This window comes from Acomys minous (assembly GCF_964271855.1).
Source record: "Acomys minous genome assembly, chromosome: 6".
NCBI lineage: Eukaryota > Metazoa > Chordata > Mammalia > Rodentia > Muridae > Acomys > Acomys minous.
In genome coordinates, this window is record NC_140487.1 from 78,498,995 (window position 1) to 78,515,795 (window position 16,801).

General features: G+C 37.0%; 2 protein-coding genes across 5 annotated transcripts in view; one reads left to right on the plus strand and one right to left on the minus strand.

Annotated features, from left to right (window-relative positions):
• Positions 1-3,126, minus strand: part of ITGB3BP (integrin subunit beta 3 binding protein) — a 46,219-nt gene extending 43,093 nt beyond the window's left edge. Inside the window, exon 1 of one of the 2 annotated variants that reach the window (XM_084786834.1) lies at positions 2,994-3,126. In XM_084786834.1, coding sequence (XP_084642960.1) covers positions 2,994-2,998 — 5 coding nt within the window. In that variant the 5' untranslated portion in view covers positions 2,999-3,126. The remainder of the gene's footprint in view (positions 1-2,993) is intronic. The other variant, XM_084786835.1, reaches the window with a different exon arrangement.
• Positions 3,127-3,220: 94 nt separating this feature from the next.
• EFCAB7 (EF-hand calcium binding domain 7) overlaps positions 3,221-16,801 on the plus strand; it is a 62,347-nt gene continuing 48,766 nt past the window's right edge. The window contains exons 1-6 of one of the 3 annotated variants that reach the window (XM_084786830.1): positions 3,221-3,373; positions 5,263-5,450; positions 10,468-10,679; positions 11,630-11,716; positions 12,849-13,044; positions 13,445-13,563. In XM_084786830.1, coding sequence (XP_084642956.1) covers positions 5,264-5,450; positions 10,468-10,679; positions 11,630-11,716; positions 12,849-13,044; positions 13,445-13,563 — 801 coding nt within the window. In that variant the 5' untranslated portion in view covers positions 3,221-3,373; position 5,263. Of the gene's footprint in view, positions 3,475-5,262; positions 5,451-10,467; positions 10,680-11,629; positions 11,717-12,848; positions 13,045-13,444; positions 13,564-16,801 lie in introns of all 3 variants that reach the window. The other 2 variants (XM_084786828.1, XM_084786829.1) reach the window with 2 other exon arrangements.

Here is a 16,801-nt window from a genome sequence, read left to right on the forward strand (position 1 = left end):
GTGAGGGTTGGGGAAGAGAGTCAATGAAATGTAATAGTAAAAGCTGTTTACTTGCCATGAGTAGTATGTAAACATAGATATGGTATAAAATTTCTCCATATAGTGCAAAGTAGCTGCTCTGTTGTCTCGCCTCCTCCCTTTAAGTTGGAGTCTTATTTTAGCCTTAAACTCCTGATTGATTCCCAATCCTCCTGCATCTAGCTCCCAAGTACTGTGATTACAGGTACCACTACTATATTTGTCTTAGGATAATTTTTTTTTCTAAACAGCAGCTTTATTCACTTAATATTTATTGATCAACTATTTTATTAATGAGGATTCAAATCATGTTGTGTTTGAATCCAAGTAGTTTTTCCACTTCAAGTTTGAGAGTTAAGGTTACAACCTATAAGTTATATTGTTTTAGAACACACATGGAAAAATAAGAGTACATTTGCTTGGCGAAAGGAAAGAAACTAGGAGCAGTAATTAGTGACTCACCTGCTTCTCTTCTCAAGACAGAGCCAAAGGATCTAACAGATGGTGGAGAAACTATACTTACAGAGAACACAGTATAGGTGCTCTCTAAATGTAAAACACAACAACAAACAAAGAAATAAAATCTACTCAAGTTGGTTGTGATGCATACTATAAAAAACAATGCTCAAAACAGAAAAGCAAGCAACCACAGATTCATCAAACAATTTAAGAAACAGTAGCACCAACACTGACTGGGCACATCTGACTGCTCCTCCCATAGCCCACCTGCTCCCTGTGAGCCAACTATAATCTTAGCACACACATATATCACACACATATATAAGCCCAAATGACTGTTTAATGCTCACCCTTAAACTTTAAAGGCTGTATTCTGTCTTCCACAAATTGGTTCCTTCAGTCCCTGTTTTTAAGATCCTATCCATTATATTGTCATTGGCTATTTGTTCTTTCCCACTTGTTTTTGATTCATTCAGGCCACACATATTTCCCCCAACTACTCTTTTAGAAAAGAAAAAAAGTATTTCCCAATCAAATTTATACCATACCTTCTTCTGGCCTACCTGAACACCAGGCATGCATGTGGTGCATATATATACATGCAGGCTAAACAATAGTCCACATTAAAAAACATTTTTTTTTATCACATTGAAAAACAAAGCATCTCAGCTGGGCACGGTGGAGTGCAGCTGTAATCCCAGCACTCAGGACTCAGAGGTAGGCAGACTTCTGTGAGTTCGAGGCCAGTTTAGTCTACAAAGCGAGTCCAGGACAGCTAAGGCTAACCCTGTCTCAAAACAAACAAACAAACAAACAAATGAAAATGAAAACAAAACGCCCAAAGCATCCCACTAACAAAGATGGAGCTTTTTCAACCTTCTCAACCTTCCTAATGCTGGGGCTCTTTAGCACAGTTCCTCATGCTGTGGTGACCCCCCAACCACACAATTATTTTAGTTGCTACTTCATAACTGTAATTTTGCTGTTATGAATCATAATTAAATATCTGTGCTTTCCCAATGGTTTTAGGTGACCCCTGTGAAAAGGTTGTTCGATCCCCAACCGGGTCATGATCCAAACAGGTTGAGAAAACTGTGTTACAGTGTTACTATGCTTCATGCATTAAACTGTTAGGCTGTCCTTTATTTCTTCTCTTTGCTAAACTATATTAACAGCAAAACTGGGCTTGGGATGTAGTTCAGCTGGTAGAGTGTTTACACAGTACACACAAAGCTTTAGGTTGGATCTCCAGTACTAGGGGAAGGAGGAGAATTAGAAGTTTGTTGTTTTCTTCAGCTACAAAGGGTGAAGGGCGTTTGAGATCAGCCTGGGTCACACAAACCCTGGGTTTTTGTTTGTTTGTCTTTTAAAAAATGAGAACCAACCAACAAAACTGCCTCACATGTGGAACAGCAATGTATTTACTGTCAGAAACATTTTCCTCAAACTCTTCTAATATAACAAATATCTGGTGATATAGTAAAGTTGCCAGTTGTCAAAAAGATCCACTTTTAGTAAACTTTTGTTCCTTACTTCTGTAAACAGATCAAGAACATCGGTCAAAAACTAAGTTTCTTTTCATTCTCTACCTGTTTCATTATTTTCTATTCCATTATCTTTGCCAGCCATGTGATAATACAAATGTTTCTAATGCAGTAAAAGGGAGATGACTTTTTACAATGATAAAAGAGTCAATCAACATAGGTTGTTATTTCTGAAGGTCCTCCTTTTTATGTCAGTTCACACTTAGCATAAGTATCTCCCCTATTGTCCTACTTTTCATTTTATTCCAACAGCAAAATGTTATCCTAGCAGGCAGTACCTAAATCAGCCAGGTACAGGCGTAGCCACAGAAGTATTGCAAGAGTTGGCCCTTTCTCCTCCCTCAAATTCTTTAATGACCTTAAAAAAAAAAAAACTTTTACACAAAGTCCAACCACTCATCCTATATAGGGTAGATGAAGGGTGGAAGAATATAGGATTATCTAGCACAATACCCACCCCTACTATGGTCATTTTAGGTTACCACATTATTGGGGTTGGGCAACAATTTAAAGATAATTCAATACGAATTTATTTTACTGAATGGCTAAGTGAGAATCTGAAGAAATCCAGGCAATGAAATCCATTCAGTCCATGAAATCTCTCCCGAGTTTATATGAACTCACTAGACAAACACTTAACAAGCATTAAAACGTTCTATAAATCACAGAGACACATCTACTTACTCTGCTGTTTCACTCTCAGAATGTTAGCCCTATCTAAGTTATTTCAAGTTGACATTACTCAAATTTGGCCCACAGATCACACAATGTTGGGAGGTTTTGAGAATTAAAGTAAGACTGGAAGCGTAGAGGTGGGTTCAGAATACCAAGCACGGACAGTACCAAGTAGGGACACGGTCAACAGAGAGTTTAAAGAAAACAAAAAAGACAAGGTGACTGTGGGGCCGCACAGCATACTCCCTTTGCTCACAGAGGGCCCATCAAAACAACATTCAGGCAAGAGATACCTACGGCATTTCGGTACTCTTGGAAGGGCCGCCAGTGCTGGACTTAACCAATTGAGAGACAGCAAACGCGGAAGCAGAAAAAAAGCCCGCGCAGTAGGCACTGGATGAGGTGTCACACCGAACGCAGGCCGCCGGAAGCAGCTTCCGCACACTAAAGAGCCCGAACGAGTGCAAAGAAATGGATGTGCAGGGAATCAAAGGCTCTGGCCCTAGCTAGCCCCTACCGAGTGTAGCACACGACCCTCTCCCACTTTTCCGGACATTGCGCCTCGCACCAGACAAGCTACAATGTTCTTTTGGGGCCAATAATACACATCTCTAGTAGGATCATTTGGAAGGTGCTCGGCCCCTTACTTCCGGTGGCGGAGAGGCGCAGTTGCCATGGTAATCTAAAAAAGGCGGAGGCCTGTCCGGCTTTGCAGAGAGGTTCCGGGAACTACTAAAACAAAAGTGGCCGCTCTTCTCGGTTTGTGAGCTGAAATTAGGTAGCAAACCGCCCTCTTTCTCTCGCGCTCTCGCTCCTTCTGCTCTCACTACGCGACTGTCTCTCCTACCTGCTACGTTTACTTCTGTGTCCTAACAGCCCGTGCATGCCCCTGAAACACACATAGGAATGCAGCATTGTGGCCAGCGGGATAAAAACAAAAAACAAAAAAACGGAGAGAGCTTGTCTGGATTAATCACAAGGTGCAGCTATGGTGACTGGATGGCTCCATGTTTTCACTCGGTCTTTTAGACGCCTTAGGCGCTTTTAACAGTTTATTTTTCCTGCGTATTGTGGGCCTGGTTATTTATGGAGCCGTTTGCTACAGTGTACTCTCCAGGCCCCTTTCTCAGTCTTGGCCTAGAGTTTTAAATAAAACGGGGTTTCTGAGCTCTTAGGGGTGCAATTATACATTTATCTAAGCTTCAGTTTAGAGTCTCTTCACGGGAAGGGAAAGAATAGAATTCTGGAACATTTCTGCCCTGGGATTTCCATGTGAGAATAAACCTATTTGGAAAGAATATTTGAAGAAGATCCTTTAAAATGTATTTTTAAATTGCTTGCTGTAAAGTGAGTGCTAGTTCTTCCTTATTGGAACAGTTTTCTTTCACATTTGTGAGATGGCGTGCACGCATATATGTTTAAAACTGCCTTTTAATTATGGTGATACCAATTTGCAGTAACCAGACTGTGACATCACATCCCTATGGGGTCCTTCTAAATCTGGTGTAATATGAAAGTGTCAGACAGGCGGCCTGTGTATTATAAATAGGGTACTTCATCCATGATAAGTGATTATTATCTTTCTTTCCCAAGTGTAAAAGACCTACATAATTCAAGAAGGTGCCAGTGATTTAGGCCTCCTGAGTAAGAATCCAATGAGTCCTGAAGGGGACCCTACCTGTGTCATCTTATTGTTCAACTTGAACTATTCAATTTATTAGATTGGAATGTATTTTTAGAACTCAACGCAGGATAAAGTAATATTGGAAGCCATTAGACCACCAGAACAATTTAGCACCTCATAGTAGCCTTTGTTCAATAACCCTTCATCCACATTAACAGAAGAAACTACTGAAACTTCACAATTTCCTGATAACTGGGTGACATGTCTCTCCCTCAATTTCATCATCTGTAAAATGGGCAAAAAGTGCCTGGTCAGTGTAGTAAAGGATGAACTAAGGTGTATGGTTGTGTGTTAATGTCTTATGAGCAGAGGTACCGTTTGGACCCCAAATATTACTACTAGTAAAGGAACTCAGTAAAGCCCAATGGTAATAAATGATATGTGCTATATTATAGACATGTGAATGAGATGATTTAGTTAGTCCTGCTACAGAGTATGGGTGCAACTATGGTTGATTTACATAAGAAAATCTCATTCTTAGGGAATTTTACTCTGTCTACAGTTTCTTTTAGCATTTATGTGTCTTGCGGTATTCTGCCTGCTTCACATTTGTGAGCTGATATAGTCTTAACAACACTCTGAAGTCTCCCCTGACCTCTTATTTTGAGATGTTGGGTATATGTATTTTCTTAATACTTCGTTGTTCTTTGGGATGTTATTATATATTTGAGAAATTATATATGGATATGTTTGTATATAAATAGAAATCAATTGTTACAGACTTATTCTATTTAACATGAACTGTACAGTTCATATAGATGCTATAACATTTATATTTTTTATTCTGTGTATAAAACCTTAATACCCCACCCCATAGTGGCACATATGCATTTTACGTGATTTACATCAACAATAGTAAAGTTTTAAAATATTTTCTAATAGAATGGCCAGCAGTCCTGGAAGTGATGCAACTTTGGCTCTTCAGAAGTCAATGCTTTCATGCAGTCCGCGAACAAAGAAATGTCCACTAACCGAACAGGAGATATTTTATATGAATTGCAGAGCCGCCTACTTAACTATCTTCAAAAGCAGCTTGGAAAATATTATTTCTAAAGATCAACTTTACCAAGGTAAAAATTTGAAGTTGAATATTTTTCCTTATTTGTTGAAAGTTAATAGAATGAAAAGTCTGAATTAGAATTACATCATTGAATCACTCCAATTTCACAATGAAACAAGCAATATAACTTTAAGAAACAATAGCTGTTTACATGGTTACATATTCTAGGGACTTCCAAATTTTATAGGCATCTCTATATAATGTGTTATATACCAATTAATATATACTATATATTAATATTAATATATAATCTATAAACACATATTTCATCTATATTAGCATTAATATATAATATATAAATATATAATTCCAAATTTTATAGGTACCTCTATCAAATCAATATATATATGTATATATATATAGAGAGAGAGAGAGAGAAAAGATTGTGTATTCAAAATTTCCACCAGTTACTACATAAGAGTCGTTATTCTGCTTTTTATTTATCATTGTGGTGCTTTAGATTTATAATAATAGAATCAAAACACTTGTCGTCTGACTCACTAGTCTGAGTTTTGACCTACATTAAAGAAAAGATAAATAATATGCAAAACTGGGTCAAATGACTGTAACAGGTAAATAATTAGATATAAATGAAATTTTAGAAGAGGATTAAGAGTTGGGAGATTCTGGTGTCTTCAGTCACTAGAGAGTGGAAATGCTGACAACTCACATCAGCTTCATCAAGGCTAATATTGTGAGCAGAGAGCCTGAGCTTTTGTGCTATCTTTAGAAGTGATTTCCTTAAACTAAAGTTCTGCTGTTTCTGCAGAAATGTCTTGGTTTTTTATGACTATGATCTCTTTCTAAGAAAATTCAGTTGGAGGAATGGATGAAAATTGAAAAGATTAAAAGATTATTTGCTATCCAGATGTGCTATCCAGATGTGTTATCATGTGGGTCCCCTAACAATTGGAGAAGGGCTAGCTGTCTCTGACTCTGTTGCCTGACTTTGGATCCCTTTCCGTTAGCTGGGCTGCCTTGTCTAACCTCAGTAAGAGATGATGTGCTTTGTCCTGCTGAGACTTGATGTGCCAGGGTGGGTTGGTAGTGGGGAGACGGGAGAGCACTCCCATTCTCTAAGGAGAAGGAGTGAGGGCCTGCAATCAGGATGTAAAGTGAATAAATTAATTGTATGTTTGGGGTTTTTTTGTTTTGTATTGTTTTTTGTATGTTTTGGTTTTGGTTTTGGTTTTTCAAGACAGGGTTTCTCTGTGTAGTCCTGGCTGTCCTGGACTTGCTTTGTAGACCAGGCTGGCCTCAAACGTACAGCGATTGTGAATAAATTAATTAATGGGGAAAATCTTTGCTATTTAAATAGAATGCATTTATTAAATAGTTGAACAAATGCACATGATGGAAGCAATTTTTAAAATTATGTGTAATCTTACTTTGACTTATATAATTTAAAATTAAATAAACTTTCATCTTGAATTTTAAAAATCTGTGTTTAATTGTCACTTATTAAGTAGTATAAGCAGAAATCCAGTTAATTAATACTCCAATTTGCTGCTCTTGCTAAAATTGCTGAAGTTTGTTTGTTTGTTTGTTTGTTTTAAGTAGAGATAGTGAATTTCCTAAGTTTAAAAGTTTAAAACACTTCTCTGGTATAGTACTTGCATTGTTAATCAATTAATATATGTTAATAAGATACTTTCAATACTGTGAAATTATCTGGGTAGAAAACAAGGCAGTTTTTGCATCTCCAGTGTTACATGTGGTTTTGGCTTAAGATGGAATATTCTGTGTAGCACCGTTGGGCTAAAGATAGGTTTTACAAAGGGATATTGTATATCAACGATGTCTTCCTTACTCCTCCTTTCCGTATGTGCTTTTGCCCTCAGCATATAACATATGGTCTGGAATTTCCATTTGGTGTCAGAGATAGTAGGACCACAGGTATTACAAATACATGGCAAAGCTTAGGTAAACCTCAAGCAAAAGATCAGCATATAGACGTCAACCTCTAACCATCTACAGTTAGGAAAATGCTGCCGATACAGATACGTCTTCTTCTAAGTGCATATTTTGCCATAATAAATTCTATTTTGAGACAGCTATTATTTTTCAATTAATAGTTTTAAAGTAGTCGGGTGATGTAGCTTAGTGGTAGAGCTTGCACAGACCTGGAGTTCAGTCCTCAGGGGGGGAAAGGTGCATCCAGACAATTCTTAGGTGGTGAATATAGTAATCAGGCATGAAGGCCCAAGCTAATCATCCCAGCCCTCAGGAAGCTGAAGCAGGAGGATTGTCTTAAGTTTCAGGCCAGCCTGGGCTATAATAGAGGCTGTCGTCTCAAGTGAGGAAGGAGGGGCTGGAAGGCCATAAGGACGGGTACGGGTGGGGGTATAAGAAGGACACACAATTTTCTTTATTATTGAAGATAGCAGCAAGTGTTTGCCGAGCTGCTGTTTTGGAGAATTGAAGTTAAGTTTTCCTAAGTCTTGACCAAAATTATTTTCTTCCCCGATGGATTTTTTAACCTTCAAATTACAACTTCATTTAGGTCCTACTTTATTCTCTCCCATTCTAGTCAGTAGAGTTGAGCAGGGCTAGATTGATTCCAAAATGTGTATGCCATTTCTTGAATCCTGTTGCCAGATGGATTATAAATTTTTTGTTTACATATTAGGCAGATACTCTTCATTCCTAGGACAGCATGGTAAGCAAGGATTTTTGCCTATATCCAAATGTGAAAATAAATATTTGTTCAATGCTATAAGACCTTCATAGGAAGGTCTTGTAAGTGGCTAGAAGATGGCAGGTGCTGTCCACAGGACCATCACATAGCTCAGTAGGTAAGAGCATCTACTACCAACCTGGACAGCTGGAGGTACATCCCTGAGACCTACAAGGTAGAAGGAGAAAACAAACCCCCTACTGGCTCCTCACCTCACATGCATCGCACACATGCACACAAACACACAGATACATGCATGTATGCTTGCGTGGGCAAGAAAGGATATTAAAAATGTAATTCTGTCGACTGTGAAGGTCATCTTCAAGACGAGCTTGTTTCCCTTCCTGTGTCTGTGTTCAATACCGTGCATTGACACAAACTGGAGCATGGGAAAGTGTCTTTTAGTCTTTCAAATGTAAGTAATGACCACAATTAGAAATATACTTAACATGTAGACTTTACATGGGCCAGTGAGATGGCTCAAGAGGTAGAGGTGCTTGCCGCCAAGCTTGAGGGTCTGAGTTTAGTCCCCAGAGCCCACATGTTGTAAAGATAGAACAAGTTGTCATCTGACCACTACATTTGCACCATGGCATGCATCTGTAGGCACACACATGAATAACAACAACAACAACAACAACATATAATATGTAACATATTTTGAAAGATGTAGAATTTCCAGTTATTTCACAGAACAACTTTGGGCCCAAAAAAGCTTGTTTCTCTGAAAAACAAAGCCACTTATGTACAATTGTGTGCAGTGGCTGCCCAATAATTGAGTCAAATATTTGTATTTATTTATGTTAACCTAGTTTCTATTTCCTTGTGAATATTTCTCTGGATTGTTTTGCATTTATTAATCTTTATTACATTAAATTGTAGAAAATTCAGACAATAATTTTAGTGCTAATATGTGATGCAGGTATATTATACATTCCAACCCAAAATAGTTGGATATGTCCAATATAATGTTTTGTAATAACATTTGGTAGCACAATTCAAGACAAGTACAGGTTTATAAATTTAGTGATTTTTTTTCTGGTAGTTCAGAAATGCATTAGTTCATTATAGACAGTTATAAAATAATATGTAAAAGTTCATTTACAAATCACTACATCACTTGTGTTAAACTGAACAAAGTATCTATAATTAAAGACATTGTGTTTAGTGTTGTTTGACATATGCAAATACACAGAGCCTTTCTGAGACTGTAACTCATACCAAAATGCAAATATACAGTTAGAAATAAAGTGCCTAGCAAGTGCAAGGCCCTGGGTTCGGTCCTCAGGTCATGGGGCTAAGTGGGGGGAGGGGAGAAGAAAGAAATGAAAACCACGTAAAGGTTGTGTGTCTGTGGTACTCTTCTCAAGTTTATCAGCTTTGCTTGGTTTCTAACAGTCATGACTACAGATGGCATGCTTCTTAGGATGTGTTATGTTTACTTAAATATGTGTGTGTGCACGCTCATATCCACACATGCCTGTGCGGTGCCTCTTTACGCATGAGCGCATATGTAAAGCATATAGAGGTCAGAGAACAACGTGTGGGAGTTGGTTCTTTCCTCTGTGTGGGTCTAGGCAGAGAACGGAAGTTGTCAGGCTTGGTGACAGGTGCCTTCACTTGCTAAGCCACCTCACTAGCCCTACAAATGGATACTGCTTATATCTGTGTATGCATTTGACATTTGGAACATGTTTGATGCTCTGGGGCCCATTCCCAAGCTCTGGAGAACATTTTGGATACTGTGTCTTGTTGACATTAAAATTCTCAAACAAATGAGTTCTTCTCTTCATTGAAATATCTGATAAGCCTGAAAAAGTAGTCATTTATGATTTTTATGGTTACCCCTGCGTTCTTAGTTCAAATGCAGTTAACCTTCTTTTCTCTAAAAGTTTTTGGATTAAACCAGCTGGGTGTGGTGGCTTGTGCCTGTGATCCTAGCACTTTGGAGGTGGAGACCAAGCCAGATGTACAAAGTGAGTTCCAGGCCGAGTTCGGGCTACAGAATGAGAGCCTGCCTCAGAAAATAAAGGTCTCAAGTAAGCCAGCTAGTGACAGTTATGCAGGTTGAAAACCAAACAGATAGAAGAGGAAAAACAATTCAATTCTGCCACTAACATATCAAGTCTCTTTGGCTGGTAGGCATGTATATTTTTTGCTTTAAAGAATGAAGCATACATTGATGTAACTATATAGTCAAAGCCAATGGTGATGTATTGACATATATTGGATTTGCTTAATAATAGAGATTGAAGAAAAAGTATGCAAATATCAATTTCAAATATTATAGTAACATAGGATACTTTGTTTTTGTTTTGTTTTCTGTGTTTGTTTGTTTTAATTTGGGCAGCTCTTCAGCATGCAGGAAGAAGTCCATCCCAAAAGACCATCAATAAGCATTGGACTCCACAAACTGCCACACTGAATTTTGATGATTTTTGTGTAATTTTAAGCAAGGAAAAACCCATTTCAAAAGCAGAATTGCTAAAATCATTTAAACAATTTGATGTAAATGATGATGGGTCTATTCTACACTCTGACCTTCAGAAATATCTAATGGAGGTAAGATCCACGAGACCTTTATGCTGTGTGTGTGTTTGTAAAGCAACAGGAGTCCAGCTTTGGCTACCAAAATCCATAGTTAAGCATTCTCTCAACAGTTGAAATGAACGGAATATAGTATTTATAAAGTATTTGCAATCCTCCATGAAAAGTGCTTTATGAACAAAAGAGAAAGTTCCTCATTGCTCGGAACCCTGACCATCCACGATGGCTCTTCAGGTGTCAGTAAAGCAAAGTAACTACAAATGTGATTAGAAACCATGTCTCCTCTTTCTTTCTTTTTCTTTCTTTCTTTCTTTCTTTCTTTCTTTCTTTCTTCCTTTCTTTCTTTTGACTTTTTTTTGGGGGTGTGTATCTGTTCAGACAGGGTTTTTCTGTAAAGCCTTGCCTCTTCTGGAACTGGCTTTGTAGACCAGGCCTTGAACTCAGAGATCCACCTGCCTCTGCCTCCCAGTTGATAGGATTAAAGGTATCACCAAGCTCAGCTCATTTTGTTTTTTGAACACTTTTAGAATCTATTGTTACTCTAACTTCAATATTCATTATTATAGACTATAATATAAACTTTTGAAAATTGAAATTAAGCATATTTTCACATAATTTAGTAATTCTGTGAAATTTTATTTAATATGGTCTCATTATTGTTTAATATAAATCTAATTCTAAATTATAATGAAACCAGATTTTCAAATTTATTTGTAGAAGAGATTAAAATGTATTTTCACTGGACACTGTAACCCATGCCTTTAATCCCAGCACTTGTGAGACAGAAGAAGGCAGATCTCTGAGTTTCAGGCCAACCTGGACTACATAGGAAATCCCAGGTCAGGCAAGTCTACATAGTGAAACTGTCTATAAACACACACACAAACAAACAAACAATGTATTTTCACCATTGCTGGGAATAACAAAGCATTAATTATGTTGTTTTAAAATAAATCTTATTTTAGAGAGGTGAGAAGATGACTCAGGAAGAAGTAAATGCTGTAATAAATTTGGCTGATGTAAATGCTAATGGGAAGTTTGACTATGTTAAGGTACGTAAGCCCATATTGATGTAAACTTGCATGCAGTGTAAGGGATTGCTTTTAGTTTTCATCAATGCTGCTTAGGTACAACTGACAAAATGATATGTATTTGTGGTGTGTGCAGAGATGCTTTGATTATGATGAAAATGATTATAGCTTATCCAGCGAGCAGTTTGTTATTGTTGTATTGGATCCAGAGCCTCATACATGCTAAACACTGTACCATCAAGTCAACTCTGGCCCCTGTACAAGTATTTATTAATATTGACAAAGGCACCCATTGTACTTTTAATTTATCCTCTTCAGTCCCACAATTATGTTCTGATGAATATATTAAAAATAATGTAGGAGCCAGGCGTGGTGGCACACGTCTTTAATCCCAGCACTCGGGAGGCAGAGGGAGGAGGATCACTGTGAGTTCAAGGCCAGCCTGGTCTACAAAGCGAGTCCAGGATAGCCAAGGCTACACTGAGAAAACCTGTCTCAAAAAAAAAAAAAAAAAAAAAGAGTAGGACAAGCACCTCATATTTGAACATTCAAAATATGAACTGCTTCATTCATATTACATTCCATGTGTGGGCTCATGTGAAGCCTCCTAAGAGTAGTGCACAGAACTCCCTCTGGGCTATTTGTATATGCAGTATGTTAAACATGAGTGAATTTCATAACTAGACCACAATGAAATGCTCCAAAATCTGAAGTCATCCAAAGTCCCCTTGGCCCAGCATTTTTAATAAGGGCCACTCAACCCAGACAACCAAGATAAACTACACATAGTGCACATACAGGTATACAAATAAGCGTAGAGACTCCCTTTTCTGGTGTGGAACACTCATAAAATCTATTTAGAACAAATGCAAGTCTATGTGTCTTGTAAAAAATAAATAAATAAATCTCCTCTCCTGGTGTACCATTTGTTTTCACTCGGAGTGTGACCTCACTGATTGATGGCTGCATTTCACTAGGTCACTTGGGGATGGGTAGTTTGGCTCAGGAAAATAACGTGAACTACAAGTAAAGTAAGAAACGTGTTCAGCGACCAGCCTTCTCCTTGCCTACTAATGTGTATTTGGCTCCCTTGCCTCCCAAATGTAGGACAGAACATTTTCCCCACCAGCTGACCTTTTTCTATTTCCTTTAGTTTTGTAAATTATATATGACAACCAGTGAGCAATGTCTCAAGACTACACTAGAAAGACTGGAGGCTGACAGTAAACTGAGGCGTCAACAGTTTGGAAGCCACATTGAAGGGTCCCCTGAAAGGTGTCCATCACCAGCACCAAAACCGTCACCTAGAATCATAAGAAAAAATGACCAGGAGACATTCTTAAGCAAAGGTAAGACCATAATTTAAACAAAAATTTCCTTTCATCACAGTTACCAATAATTGGGTAACTGAGAATCCAACTGTTAACTACTGTTTCTAGACTTTCTTAGTAGTAAAAATTTGCTGAAGTAAAATTTTATTATGGAACTTGACTTGGCTATGCTCATTATATTTTATTAAAACTAAATTTTCAGGCTAACAGGTGACATATTGAAATAAAGAATCTTATATTAGTAGCACATAAATTAAAGACCATTAAAGCCTGATCATTATAAAACCTCTGAGTGCATTTCAATAGGAAGAACAAAGAAAGTGAAATTAATGCAATAGATTGTGTGACACCATGTTTAGAAATAAACTGCTTCCAACCATTTTTCATATATGAGACCAAATAACTCTTACTTTTACAGGTGACTCAGGCCATTCCTTATTGTCAACAACTAGAAAGTTCAAAACATCTGTTTCCTTCACAATTACCATGGGTGCTAACAGTAACCAAGACTCAACGCTAACTGAGCCAAACTTAAAGGTATAGTACTCTAAATGAACAATACAACTTTTTCTGCAAAGTATTTGACTTGAAAAAGATTATTAAGGATTGTTGAACATCTACAGGGAACCAATAGAGTTGTAAACTAATTTGTTTCTTTCTATAGAATGCAACATTTCTACTTGTAATATTTAATTAGATTTATTTATTTGTTTATTTATTTATTTATATGAGCATGCCATAGTGCACATGTGACAGTCAAAGGACAACTTGTGAGAATCAGTTCTTTCCCTCCACCACGTGGGATTCAGGATGGAATTTGGATTGTGTGTTTTGTCTGTAGACCCTTTGCTGAGCTATCTTGCTGACCCTGCTTGCAATATTTTAAAATAAAAATAATGATGAAGAATATTATGATATGTAAAGTCTTTATTTTGAAAATGGTGGCTTCAATTTTTGATCTTGATGAATAGATTAATTAGCTATATGCACTGGCAAGTAAATTTTTTTGTTTGACAAATACTTTCTCTAGGTGTTTCTTAAATAAATCATTGATCCAATATCAATTCCTGTGAGAGAAAGACCACAAAGTCACTTTGCTAAGTCAATATTTGTAGAGTGTTAATATTGATCTTCTTCCTTTGTTTTCCCTTTCTAGACTCAACTTTTACTAGTTTTCTTTCAGCAGAAAATAATAGCCACAGAAATATAAAACATTAACTGGAAACTGCTAGGATACGTTAAGAATGTGCACCTGGAGAGCTCTGCAAAGGGGGGAAATGGTTATGACCACACACTGTAACTGCTGCTGGAGAACTGAACTGATCGTTCTCCAGAGCTGCATTCCTGTTTCCAATAACAACTCTGGATTTGTTATTGAACTCTGAAGTCCCTTATATCTTTAAATTGCTAGACAGTGACATTTGTTCTATATTAAAATTTTAAAACATCATCTCTAAGGAATTTTCCTCTGACTGTTTAGGAATCTATACACCCTAAGCAATTTGGTGTGCTGTGCATGTCCAGTATATTCACACACATTTTGTGTTCCAACAATATTATTTTTCACCAATAGAACCTTTTTATTTTGTAATTGAGTGAAATATTAAAATATTAGCCTGAGTAATTATGATTTACTAATATTTACAGATATAAGTATTAATCATATAAATACAGTCTCTTTGTTTTACTTCAGTCCAACAAATAATTCCTTCTTTCTTTCTTACTTTCTTTTTTTTTTTTTTTTCTTTTTTTTTAAGCTTTCAAGACAGGATTCCTCTTTGTAGTTCTGGCTGTTCTGTAACTTGCTCTAAAGACCAGGCTGGCCCCAAACTCAGAGATCCACCCACCTCTGCCTTCCATGTGCCAGGATTAAAGGCTTGCACCACCACCATCACCTGGCTATTAATTTTTAATCAAGCAATTTGTACCAGTTATTTTGTATCAGTGTAAAATATGAAGCTTGAACTGAAGAAATTTCCATTTGCTTTTTGTTTGTTTGTTTGTTTTTTGGTTTTGTTTTTCAAGACAGAGTTTCTCTGTGTAGCCTTGCCAGTCCTAGACTCACTTTGTAGACCGGGCTGGCCTCGAACTCACAGCAATCTGCCTGCCTCTGCCTCCTGAGTGCTGGGATTAAAGGCGTGCACCATCACACTTCGCCAGAAATTTCCATTTGATTATTAGTTGTCATACGCCAAGGTAGTATAGCATAGTATTTCATTGTTATAATAAATAGTTATTGATTGGATACGCTGTCAAAAGAGTCTTCTTGGAATTGTGAAAGAGCTCAGAACAAGCATCCCTGAGAGTGAATCCTAGCTATTCCCCTATAATTGTGTAAATGTGGGCAAGTTTAACAATCTCTCTTTTGAGACTGATTTTCCTTAACTATGAATTGGGAAGAATTTCATTTAATGTATTTTAGAAGGTGTAAATCTTTTTCAAAGCATTTACTACAGTGCTAGGGACCTAGTCACTTAATACATAAAGTGTTACAGAACTAAGACATGACTACAGTTCTCTATATGGAAATGAGATGGTGAAGTATCTGGTCTTCAGCCTCATTGGGGACTTGAAAAGGAATAAAATTAATCACAGGAAATGCAGGAAACAGTTTTATTTTTGTAGATTGCTAGATATATTTGTGATATTTTATAACCACTCTAGTGAGTGTTTGATTATTAAAATACAAAATAAATTACCAATAAGAGAGCAAATTAAGAGCTAAATTAATCTTCAAGTACGATAAGCCAAGTATTAACTCAGTCTATGTACAGCAGAGAAGTGCTGAATTGCACAGAAAGTGAGCAGATTCAGAACTGTGGAATTGCTGCATAAACAAGAGATTTCCCCGCCCTGTCTGCCTGCCTGCCCTCTCTCCCTTTCTTCCTTTCTTTGTTCTATGCTTTTATTCACTTTCATGAAGATGCCCTGCTGTGTTTGTCCAGGCTGGCTTGTAGACCGCAAGCTCAAGCAGTTGTTTTCTGTTCGTCTCCTTGAGCAGCGGGAACTATAGGCGCCATGCTTGGCACCCAGATTTCCAGTCCTGTGTCCGTCCACACATTTATAGATGACAGGAGGAAAAGAAGAACTTTACAGTGACTGCACATACATGACTTCTATTGATCGTACTTCAACACTGTATTAGCATTCTCCTTTTAATTGTGAATTCCATCTGGTTACGTTCTATAATGTTCAAGAAATGTCACGAATTTTCTCCTGAGAAAAGAAAGGTCTAAGTTCCTTGCTATAAAGCCAGTCACGACTGAAATTAGAGTAGGCCACAAGTCATCATTAGTTGTAAGCTCCAGAGACGTAGCAGTGCCCATATTCATATTCCTAATTGGGATTTGCCTAATACAATGTCTCATAACTATATTTTATATGATATGTCTATGACACATGTATCTATCATGTAGCACATATGTAGTATACATACATATGTTATATGGTATCAAGCTATACATATATATAATATGTTATGTGTGCATAAGCCATGTACATATGAAATATATAATATACACAAGTTTCTTTATAAAATAGTATAAATATATCATACAGTTATGAATATAAATATATCATACAAATTGAAAATTCTTTAGTTTAAATTTTTATTAAAGCATCACTTATGTGCCTTTTTCAAAATGTTAACCAATTTAACCTGTCAATTAAAATATAATCCATATTAGTTTTCCTTCATTAATCATTTATTTAATCTTTTAAAGTATTCTTTAAAAACAAAAAAGTTCACAAAGCTTCTTATCTACTTCTTCAACAC